We start from the raw sequence: 12,422 nt of genomic DNA, 5'->3' as shown, positions 1-12,422 counted from the left end.
ATTTCTTGACTGATGTGATGCAACACTAGTTATGTATTTTTTAATGAATTTTAAATTTAAAAAACTTAAGCTATTAGATAAATTTATAAAAATAATGTTATATTATTTTTTAATATAATTTTTTTAATGAAAGTTTTTTAAATTTAAAACTTAAATAAATCAACACTATCTTATTTTTAATTTTATTAATTAAAATAAAAATATTAAAATAAAAATTCATAATTATTCAAATATCAAAATTCTAATTATATTATATTAAATAATCATTCCAACTAAAATATTTAAATTATTATATAAACTCCTAAAATAAATTTTATATTATTATCTAATGCTATTGAACTTTGCTAGCTTGTCAGTTTATAAATTCTAGAAAGTTACACCCTCATGAAGATTTCTTGAGTCAGCGAGTCAATGTAAGACATGCAGGGTGTTATAACTTCTTTTTTACCTTTAATTTCTCTATGTGTTTTCAGTTACATCCTCGCACCTCGCACTTGCTATGTTTGTTTGTTGATGAGTCAGATAAGTTTTTGGATAAATTAAACCTTCATTTACCTATCTGTATTGTTCTTATATAATCCATGTGAATTTTTATTTTTGATGTAAACACAGTCATATTAAATATATATAAAAAAAGTTACAACCCCAGAGCTGCTTTCTTTCGCTAAAGGCAGTTAAAAAGTTACATCATGAATCTTTGGACAACTCAAATTTGGAACGATGACCCACAATATGCTTTGGAAAGGTAGAACAAAGAGTATTTAGAAATTTCATAATGAAAGATTCCTCTACCTTGGAATTCCAATTAATTGAGAGAGCCCGCGATTAATTAAGCATTATTTCTTCACCGATTATATTAAAGGAGAGAAAACTGATGCAAAAGATTTAAAAAAACAAAATATTTTTTTTCTTAATTATTTTTATTTTTTTATTTAGTTTAGAAATGAGCTATGGATTTTGAACAAATGAGCCAACAATTAAGCACCTTTAGAAATTATAGGACTTGGAAATGAATTTTCCTAAGATATACCAAATCTTCCACCCAATAAAAACTGATGTCACTGTAAAATAAGAACAAAGATGACTAGGGAATTTCACAATTAAAAATCCCATTTCTTTTTTTCTACAAAAACCTATCATTGGAGCCTAGGATCTTCATCTGCCATAGGAAACCATATCCCTTAGACATGATGTCCTTCCTACAGAAACCAGTCTCAAAGTTTCTCCAAGTCCTCTTTTTTCTCCTTCTAATGTGCATTCCTTCTTTCTTTGCCTTTCATCCTAATTCCTCTGCAACTTCATTTGGTGCTGCCAAACATGCAGTTGCTGAAGGTAATAAAGAAGCGGAGGCTCTCCTAAAATGGAAAGCAAGTCTTGATGACAACCACAGCCAATCTGTCCTGTCTTCTTGGGTTGGCAGCAGCCCTTGCAAGTGGCTTGGGATCACTTGTGACAATTCTGGAAGTGTCGTGGATTTCAGCCTTCCACATTTTGGTCTGAGAGGTACATTTCACAGTTTCAACTTCTCATCCTTCTCCAATCTTCTCACTCTCAATCTCTGGAACAATTCACTCTATGGAACTATTCCATCCCACATTAGTAACCTGACCAAAATCACCAATTTGGACTTGTGTGATAATCATTTCACAGGAAATATTCCACTTGAGATAGGATTGTTAACAAGTCTTAACTTTTTGTACCTTTGTGAAAATAATCTCACCGGTTTGATCCCAGCCTCTATAGTAACTCTGAAACACCTTTCCGTTCTCTATCTATGGAGTAACAAACTCTCTGGCTTGATACCTCCAGAGATTGGATCACTACAATCTCTCAGTTCCCTTGACTTGTCAAGCAATGATTTAACTGGTAGGATCCCTTCTTGTATTGGAAATCTGAGAAACTTATCAATTCTTTCTCTCTTTGATAACAAATTCTCTGGTTCCATTTCTTTTTCTATTGGGAACATGACTAGGCTCATTGCCTTGCGTCTTAGTGAAAATAATCTCACTGGTTTGATCCCAGCCTCTATAGTAACTCTGAAACACCTTTCCGTTCTCTATCTATGGAGTAACAAACTCTCTGGCTTGATACCTCCAGAGATTGGATCACTACAATCTCTCAGTTCCCTTGACTTGTCAAGCAATGATTTAACTGGTAGGATCCCTTCTTGTATTGGAAATCTGAGAAACTTATCAATTCTTTCTCTCTTTGATAACAAATTCTCTGGTTCCATTTCTTTTTCTATTGGGAACATGACTAGGCTCATTGCCTTGCGTCTTAGTGAAAATAATCTCACTGGTTTGATCCCAGCCTCTATAGTAACTCTGAAACACCTTTCCGTTCTCTATCTATGGAGTAACAAACTCTCTGGCTTGATACCTCCAGAGATTGGATCACTACAATCTCTCAGTTCCCTTGACTTGTCAAGCAATGATTTAACTGGTAGGATCCCTTCTTGTATTGGAAATCTGAGAAACTTATCAATTCTTTCTCTCTTTGATAACAAATTCTCTGGTTCCATTTCTTTTTCTATTGGGAACATGACTAGGCTCATTGCCTTGCGTCTTAGTGAAAATAATCTCACTGGTTTGATCCCAGCCTCTATAGTAACTCTGAAACACCTTTCCGTTCTCTATCTATGGAGTAACAAACTCTCTGGCTTGATACCTCCAGAGATTGGATCACTACAATCTCTCAGTTCCCTTGACTTGTCAAGCAATGATTTAACTGGTAGGATCCCTTCTTGTATTGGAAATCTGAGAAACTTATCAATTCTTTCTCTCTTTGATAACAAATTCTCTGGTTCCATTTCTTTTTCTATTGGGAACATGACTAGGCTCATTGCCTTGCGTCTTAGTGAAAATAATCTCACTGGTTTGATCCCAGCCTCTATAGTAACTCTGAAACACCTTTCCGTTCTCTATCTATGGAGTAACAAACTCTCTGGCTTGATACCTCCAGAGATTGGATCACTACAATCTCTCAGTTCCCTTGACTTGTCAAGCAATGATTTAACTGGTAGGATCCCTTCTTGTATTGGAAATCTGAGAAACTTATCAATTCTTTCTCTCTTTGATAACAAATTCTCTGGTTCCATTTCTTTTTCTATTGGGAACATGACTAGGCTCATTGCCTTGCGTCTTAGTGAAAATAATCTCACTGGTTTGATCCCAGCCTCTATAGTAACTCTGAAACACCTTTCCGTTCTCTATCTATGGAGTAACAAACTCTCTGGCTTGATACCTCCAGAGATTGGATCACTACAATCTCTCAGTTCCCTTGACTTGTCAAGCAATGATTTAACTGGTAGGATCCCTTCTTGTATTGGAAATCTGAGAAACTTATCAATTCTTTCTCTCTTTGATAACAAATTCTCTGGTTCCATTTCTTTTTCTATTGGGAACATGACTAGGCTCATTGCCTTGCGTCTTAGTGAAAATAATCTCACTGGTTTGATCCCAGCCTCTATAGTAACTCTGAAACACCTTTCCGTTCTCTATCTATGGAGTAACAAACTCTCTGGCTTGATACCTCCAGAGATTGGATCACTACAATCTCTCAGTTCCCTTGACTTGTCAAGCAATGATTTAACTGGTAGGATCCCTTCTTGTATTGGAAATCTGAGAAACTTATCAATTCTTTCTCTCTTTGATAACAAATTCTCTGGTTCCATTTCTTTTTCTATTGGGAACATGACTAGGCTCATTGCCTTGCGTCTTAGTGAAAATAATCTCACTGGTTTGATCCCAGCCTCTATAGTAACTCTGAAACACCTTTCCGTTCTCTATCTATGGAGTAACAAACTCTCTGGCTTGATACCTCCAGAGATTGGATCACTACAATCTCTCAGTTCCCTTGACTTGTCAAGCAATGATTTAACTGGTAGGATCCCTTCTTGTATTGGAAATCTGAGAAACTTATCAATTCTTTCTCTCTTTGATAACAAATTCTCTGGTTCCATTTCTTTTTCTATTGGGAACATGACTAGGCTCATTGCCTTGCGTCTTAGTGAAAATAATCTCACTGGTTTGATCCCAGCCTCTATAGTAACTCTGAAACACCTTTCCGTTCTCTATCTATGGAGTAACAAACTCTCTGGCTTGATACCTCCAGAGATTGGATCACTACAATCTCTCAGTTCCCTTGACTTGTCAAGCAATGATTTAACTGGTAGGATCCCTTCTTGTATTGGAAATCTGAGAAACTTATCAATTCTTTCTCTCTTTGATAACAAATTCTCTGGTTCCATTTCTTTTTCTATTGGGAACATGACTAGGCTCATTGCCTTGCGTCTTAGTGAAAATAATCTCACTGGTTTGATCCCAGCCTCTATAGTAACTCTGAAACACCTTTCCGTTCTCTATCTATGGAGTAACAAACTCTCTGGCTTGATACCTCCAGAGATTGGATCACTACAATCTCTCAGTTCCCTTGACTTGTCAAGCAATGATTTAACTGGTAGGATCCCTTCTTGTATTGGAAATCTGAGAAACTTATCAATTCTTTCTCTCTTTGATAACAAATTCTCTGGTTCCATTTCTTTTTCTATTGGGAACATGACTAGGCTCATTGCCTTGCGTCTTAGTGAAAATAATCTCACTGGTTTGATCCCAGCCTCTATAGTAACTCTGAAACACCTTTCCGTTCTCTATCTATGGAGTAACAAACTCTCTGGCTTGATACCTCCAGAGATTGGATCACTACAATCTCTCAGTTCCCTTGACTTGTCAAGCAATGATTTAACTGGTAGGATCCCTTCTTGTATTGGAAATCTGAGAAACTTATCAATTCTTTCTCTCTTTGATAACAAATTCTCTGGTTCCATTTCTTTTTCTATTGGGAACATGACTAGGCTCATTGCCTTGCGTCTTAGTGAAAATAATCTCACTGGTTTGATCCCAGCCTCTATAGTAACTCTGAAACACCTTTCCGTTCTCTATCTATGGAGTAACAAACTCTCTGGCTTGATACCTCCAGAGATTGGATCACTACAATCTCTCAGTTCCCTTGACTTGTCAAGCAATGATTTAACTGGTAGGATCCCTTCTTGTATTGGAAATCTGAGAAACTTATCAATTCTTTCTCTCTTTGATAACAAATTCTCTGGTTCCATTTCTTTTTCTATTGGGAACATGACTAGGCTCATTGCCTTGCGTCTTAGTGAAAATAATCTCACTGGTTTGATCCCAGCCTCTATAGTAACTCTGAAACACCTTTCCGTTCTCTATCTATGGAGTAACAAACTCTCTGGCTTGATACCTCCAGAGATTGGATCACTACAATCTCTCAGTTCCCTTGACTTGTCAAGCAATGATTTAACTGGTAGGATCCCTTCTTGTATTGGAAATCTGAGAAACTTATCAATTAACAACAATAGAGGAGGACGATTCATCCCCTCTTTCTCAACTCTCAACCTCACTCTATTTCTCTCCTTTTGTGCTGCAATGGCAGCCCACTCTCTCCTACATTTCTCACCTCTTTGGCTCTACTTCCTCTCTCTCATTTTGCTCTCTCATATATGCCTCTATTTATAGGCATTCATGGAAGCTCTTCTTGGTTTGTTGTCAACATTGGTGGCTACCAACTCTAGCTCATTCAACAATGGTGGCCACCAACTCTATCTCATTCAACAATGGTGGCTACCAATAGTCAATGGTAAATGGTTGGTGCCTTACATGAAATGGCAACCAACCTAACACTTGTAACCCAATTTAGCAGCTAGCACTTGGTTAGAGATAATTTGTATGCGCTTGAAACATATCGCGTGAATTTTATTCTTGTACCTTTAAAAGGTAAACCCTAACCCAAAGGTTAGAAAGCAAAGGGAAATGATTTCCCTACTGTAACCAATTTAGAGCGTGAGAAGTAAGCAGGCAAGTGAAAAACAAGACAGAATCAGGCATTAATTGTGAAGGAGTAGTGGTTGAGAAGGAAGAAAAATAAATGATAGATATTTCTAAGGCATGCACTCAAGCATTTACTTGCTGAATTTAAGATAATTCTGGTGCGAAGAGCTATAAGGAGGGTGAGAATTGAGGAGAAGGTAGAATAGCTACAGAGAGAAATGGTAGATTTAATACCACAATTACAAAACCCAAATTGGGCAACTTGAGTAACCTAGTTAGGAACCAGGCTAACCTGCTGTGACGTGGTGAAATCCAATCAAAAAATACATTGATTTTTCTTTAAATAATCTTTTTCAAAATAATTTTTTTATTTATTTTACAAAAATAAATTAAAATTAACATGAATTAACTCATATGGGTTAACTCTCATTACTCATGTCTTACTCTAGATTGACCGTCGACTTGAGCTTAATAGCCATGAGTAAAAATACCGACATGCTCACTAGCCATTTGCAAAGGCAACATTGAGAAAAACATTATGATTATTGAGTAATGAAACAATATTAAATATTATCGCAATTGCTATGTTTGTTTGTTGATGAGTCAGATAAGTTTTTGGATAAATTAAACCTTCATTTCCATATTGTTCTTATACAAGTGATTTTTTTTTTATGTAAACAAAATCATATAAAATAAAAAAATAAAAAACCTCCCGAGATGTTACAACTTGAGAGCTGCTTTCTTGCGCTAAAGGCTGTTAAAAAGATGCATCATGAATCTTTGGAAAAGTCAAATTTGGAACGAGGACCCACAATATGCATGGTACTTTCCTATGATTTGGAAAGGTAGAACAAAGATTATTTAGAAATTTCAAAATGAAAGATTCCTCTACCTTGCAATTCCAATTAATTAATTAAGCATTATTTCTTCACCGATTCAATTAAAGGAGAGAAAACTTATGCAAAAGATTTTAAAACACAAAATATTTTTTATTTTAAATTTTAAATTAAAGGGGTGTCACCGCCTGTGATGAAAGGCAAAGACACCAAAGGGAGTTGGTGGGGTGAAGCTATCAAGCAGAAACACGTAAAAGCTTTAAACATAGAAATCGAGATAAACAATTGCGAGGAGTGTACCGCAACTCACTTTTTCTATGTTATCAGTGACAGTGATCTCTCTCATGGTCCATATAGTGGTAGAGAATTTTTGCAGCCACTTTGAAACATCCCAGCTAAAGGAGGATGTGACTGCCTATGAAAGGTGAAGACACATTAAAGAGAAGGTGTGGGGGCCATAAAATGAGCCCAATATCAGACCGCCACATGGCGACCTAGAGCCAATGTGATGGCTACATATAAGTGGATAGATGAATAGCTAATAAAGTGACTATGATGAATATGGAGACAAATGTCAGATTGATTTTCATGGATATTGCCCCCATGCTAAAGATCAATGAGCTAGAAAACATTTGTCTTGGACAATAAATGGATGACTTGTGGAGCATTAAGACGCGACTGCTATGAAGGAGCAGAGGGCATGCGCAGGTTCCGGGAACAAGTTGACTCTTGTCAAGGTGGTGAGCTCGGTCATGACATTGTAATACTCAGAGTATGAAAACAGATATGGATTAACCTTTAATGGGCTGCCCCCATGGTTAAAGGTAGAAAGCTACCTGGACTCTTAAAACTAAGAGCGGGAGACTCACGGAGAAATAAGGCGTAGTTCCTAGGGTGGAACAGAGGGCAGACGCAACTCCTGGATGAGTAAACTCTTGGAAGAGTGGTGAGCTTGTGATCATATTAAGATATTCAGATAATGGTTGTCGCACTTGTGAATAGAAATTTCCTTTTGAAGGGGTGTTGTAAGTCTTGGTGTGAGGCTTGATAAATCATTTCAGACCGAGCATGGTTGATACGCTCGAAGGGGAATGTTGTATCTTAGAGACAAGCGTTAGCATTCTTTAGATGTGATGTGGGAGACCATCTGGTTGAAGTGATCCTTTGGTGTGAGCAAGGGTGATTGCAAGGTTTGGCGAGTACCTGTAAACTTGGCCACAGACGTTCTCAAAATGGTAAGCTTGGAAGAGCTGCAGAATGCAAACTTGTGTTAAAGAAGCAAGAAGACAATTGCCCATACAAATGGCAAAAGGGGTGATTATTAGAAAATTGTCATTTTGTGGCAATACCCCACCACTTAGTGGAAGCACCATTAGTGCCATAATTGGTGGCATATTTTGTGACTTTCTTGTCCCCTCGACTTGACAAGAAATGTGCTGGAGAAGCTACTTTTGATGTTTATAAAAAAAGCATAATTACAGAGAGCAAAATTAAGAGAGTGTAGAGAGTAAAGTGAAGAGAAGAAGAAAGAAAGAGAAGAGCCAGCAGCCCTACTGCAATATGCAGCAGTGTGTGCGCCGAGAGTTGAGTTTAAATGGGTGTAATCCTCCTCCTCCATGTATTTGTTTTATGTTTTTTTTCTATCTCTAATAATATTGATTGTCCCGTGGATGTAAGCGATTTATTGAACCATGTTAAATATTGTGTCAGTATGCTTGGCCTTCTATAAACAAATATTAGTACATCACCCATCAGATTTCCCAATACCAGAGGCCATCAGATTTCCCAATACCAGAGGCCATGTTTTCTTTGGGATAGCTCACTTGCACTAACTGAAATCACAAAGTCCTTCAAATTAGAAATTAGACCTGGAAGATCCTGTTTTTTATTTATCTTTATTTTCCTACAAGCTATATTAGAATTTCAATTAATCTTTCTACTTTCATTTTTTTTTTCTATATAGACTAGGTGGGTTTTCGCTACTATATGACCAATTAGTATGTTATTTTTTAGTAGAGTTTTATGCATTACTAACTTTCAGAATATATTTTTTTGAATGTTGCCCTTAATTTTTTTAATTAAATTATTTTTTTTACCAATTATTTTTATTGCTTTTAAAACGTTGATCGGTCATGTCAGGTCAACATAGCATGTTTCAGATTTTTCCCTACTAAAAATAATATTAATAACCTCTAAATTGTTTTTTTTAAAGAAAAATTTATCTGAACAGCAAAAATTGCGCAGGCCAACTACAAAGTCTAAACAATACCCCCACTTCCCCATATTGGCTTACTGTCACTGTCTTTAATAGATTATCAACTCATTAATGCCTGACACTGTTTCTTGCAGGGTTCATGCATACATTAATTTCATTCATGAAATGTTTTATGATTGATTTGCATCTTTTTTGGATCTTAAGGCCTATTATTTCTATGTTAGACTGTCAACCATAGTAGGATGCTCAGCATTATTAGTTTTCTCTTTAGATTAGGAGACAAATCTCGTCTTTCAAATTGTGTCTAGATTTTCATCTTCAAAATAATTTCATATGATTTCGTATCCTTCATAAAAGTTGAAGTCTTGAATGTAAACGCATATCTGATCTTGTAGGTCTATTTAGAGGTTTAAACAAACTTAGATTTCTTTTCATAATACCTTTCTAAAAAATTGATGTATATTTTAAATTTGATTCGGCACATGTTCTCATTCTGAAATTATAACACGATGAAAAACCTATCATAAGAAGTAAGATCCGAAACATAAAATATAAAAATTATTATCTTTTAGCAATTAATTAATTTACAAAGTCTCTTAAGATGCTAAATTCATAAAAATTAACTTTTAATAAGCTTAAAATACATTAAAAAACAGTGTAATATATATATATATATATATATATATGTATGTATGTATGTATGTATGTATGTATGTATGTATTGTACTTATCAGGGATTTAAAATAATCTAGTTGAGATTGTTTACAAAGCCTTGACAAATTATCAGCCACAAGTAGCAGCAGGGCAACAAGTTGTATAATGAGACACCATTTCATAATCTATATCCAATAATCCAAGTGAGTATACTAACTGCAGAAATCCCAACTTCATGATGCATAAGTCCATTTGAAAATTCAACCCTAAGGAGCACGATAACAGTTTATTGGTTGGTTAAGCTTTCATTGCATGATCACGTAAATGTACCATGAAGCAATTATACAGAGAGTCCGCATCCTGCAATGTGGCAGTTTGTGACAATTCACGACGGATTCATTAAGCAAAGAAAAGCTATACTTTGGACCATTCGACCACGATAAAAGGTTGATTACAAACGGACATAATAGCAATCAAATTCATTCATTTTTTTTTATAACCATCCAGAATATATTGAAAAGAACAAAGCAATCAAAATCAAGACCAGGTAGTTTTGATAAATTTATGGGCTATATAAATTGGAGAATAAAGACAAGCAACAGATTTCTGATATTCTGAACTTTTGATTTGCTATGACCCGTTCCGTCCACTAGACTAAAGAAAAAAACAAAGAGAACATGACTTCCTGAAACCCCATGGCACAATCTGGGGCCAAGGGAGTTCACTAGCTGTTGAACTTCCAACTTCATGATGCATCTAGTCCCTTAGTAAGTTTAAACCCAATGGGCACGATAAACAGGTTATTGGTCGGTGAGGCTTTCATGGAATAATGTTGTGGACGTACTATATTTAAGCAATTAATTAACACGACAAGCTAGTTGTGACATTTCTTGACTGATGTGATGCAACACTAGTTATGTATTTTTTAATGAATTTTAAATTTAAAAAGTTTAAGTTATTAGATAAAATTATAAAAATAATTTTATATTATTTTTTAATATAATTTTTTTAATATATTTTTTTTAGATTTAATACTATCTTATTTTTAATTTTATTAATTAGAATAAAAATATTAAAATTTAAATTTATAATTATTTAATTATCAAAATTCTGATTTCATAATAAATAGTTATTCTAACCAAAATACTTAAGCTATCATATAAATTTTGGAAAAAAAAATTATATTATTCTGTAATGCTATTGAACTTTGCTAAGCATGAAAACAGCTTACATTAGATCCACCCATGATATCAGAGGCATAGCTTGTCAGTTTATAAATTCTAGAAAGTTACACCCTCGTGAAGATTTCCTGAGTCAGCGAGTCAATGTAAGACATGCAAGGTGTTATAACCCCTTTTTTACCTTCAATTTCTCAATGTGTTTTCAAAATTATATTCTCAGAAAAATTTAATTTTTTATATTTAATTTAATTATGTTGTTAATGAAAAAGGAAAGAAAAAGGAGTTTATGGTTCGAAAGTAGAAGAAAGAAAGAAAAAGAGACTACTGTGATCAGGGACTAAAAATAATGGATTGTAACACAATATTATGAAATGTTTTTTTTTTCATTGTAAAATATAGAGATGAGATATGGATTCTTGTAATTTTATATGTAGTAGGACTTGTTTGTATGACCCAATTTTGGCAGCTAGCACTTGGTTAGAGATAATTTGTATACGTTTGAAAAATATCTTGTACCTTTAAAAGGTAAACCCTAACCCAAAGGTTAGAAAGCAAAGGGAAATGATTTCCCTACTGTAACCAATTTAGAGCGTGAGAAGTAAGCAGGCAAGTGAAAAACAAGACAGAATCAGGCATTAATTGTGAAGGAGTAGTGGTTGAGAAGGAAGAAAAATAAATGATAGATATTTCTAAGGCATGCAGTCAAGCATTTACTTGCTGAATTTAAGATAATTCTGGTGCGAAGAGCTATAAGGAGGGTGAGAATTGAGGAGAAGGTAGAAAAGCTACAGAGAGGAAGGGTAGATTTAATACCACCATTACAAAAACCTAGATATAATACCACTATTACAAAACCCAAATTGAGCAACATGAGTAACCTAGTTAGAAACCAGGCTAACCTGCGATGTTGTGAAACCGGATTAAAAAATACATTGATTTTTTTTTAAATAATCTTTTTCAAAACAATTTTATTTTTATTTATTTTATAAAAATAAATTAGGGTTAACATCTTATTCTAGATTGACCTTCAACTTGAGCTTAATAATCATGAGTTGTGTGAAAGGCATAAAAATACCGACGTACTCACTAGCCATTTGCAAAGGCAAGATTGAGAAAATTATATCATAATTATTGAGTAATGAAACAATATTAAATGTTATCGCACTTGCTATGTTTGTTTGTTGATGAGTCAGATAAGTTTTTGGATAAATTAAACCTTCATTTACCTATCTGTATTGTTCTTATATAATCCATGTGAATTTTTATTTTTGATGTAAACACAGTCATATTAAATATATATAAAAAAAGTTACAACCCCAGAGCTGCTTTCTTTCGCTAAAGGCAGTTAAAAAGTTACATCATGAATCTTTGGACAACTCAAATTTGGAACGATGACCCACAATATGCAATTATGCATAGTACTTTCCTATGATTTGGAAAGGTAGAACAAAGATTATTTAGAAATTTCAGAATGAAAGATTCCTATACCTTGCAATTCAAATTAATTGAGAGAGCCAGCGATTAATTAAGCAGTCTCTTACATTATTTCTTCACCGATTCAATTAAAGGAGAGAAAACTGATGCAAAAGATTTTAAAAAACAAAATATTTTTTTTCTTAATTATTTTTATTTTTTTATTTAGTTTAGAAATGAGCTATGGATTTTGAACAAATGAGCCAACAATTAAGCA

General features: G+C 34.4%; 1 protein-coding gene across 1 annotated transcript in view; it reads left to right on the top strand.

Annotated features, from left to right (window-relative positions):
- The first annotated feature begins 1,115 nt into the window (after positions 1 to 1,115).
- Positions 1,116 to 12,422, top strand: part of LOC105117045 (uncharacterized) — a 14,921-nt gene continuing 3,614 nt past the window's right edge. Inside the window, exon 1 of the mRNA XM_011014581.1 lies at positions 1,116 to 5,360. Coding sequence (XP_011012883.1) covers positions 1,188 to 5,360 — 4,173 coding nt within the window. The 5' untranslated portion in view covers positions 1,116 to 1,187. The remainder of the gene's footprint in view (positions 5,361 to 12,422) is intronic.

Source organism: Populus euphratica, unplaced genomic scaffold (assembly GCF_000495115.2).
Source record: "Populus euphratica unplaced genomic scaffold, PopEup_1.0 scaffold1161.1, whole genome shotgun sequence".
Lineage (NCBI taxonomy): Eukaryota > Viridiplantae > Streptophyta > Magnoliopsida > Malpighiales > Salicaceae > Populus > Populus euphratica.
This window is presented reverse-complemented; position numbering and strand designations above follow the sequence as displayed.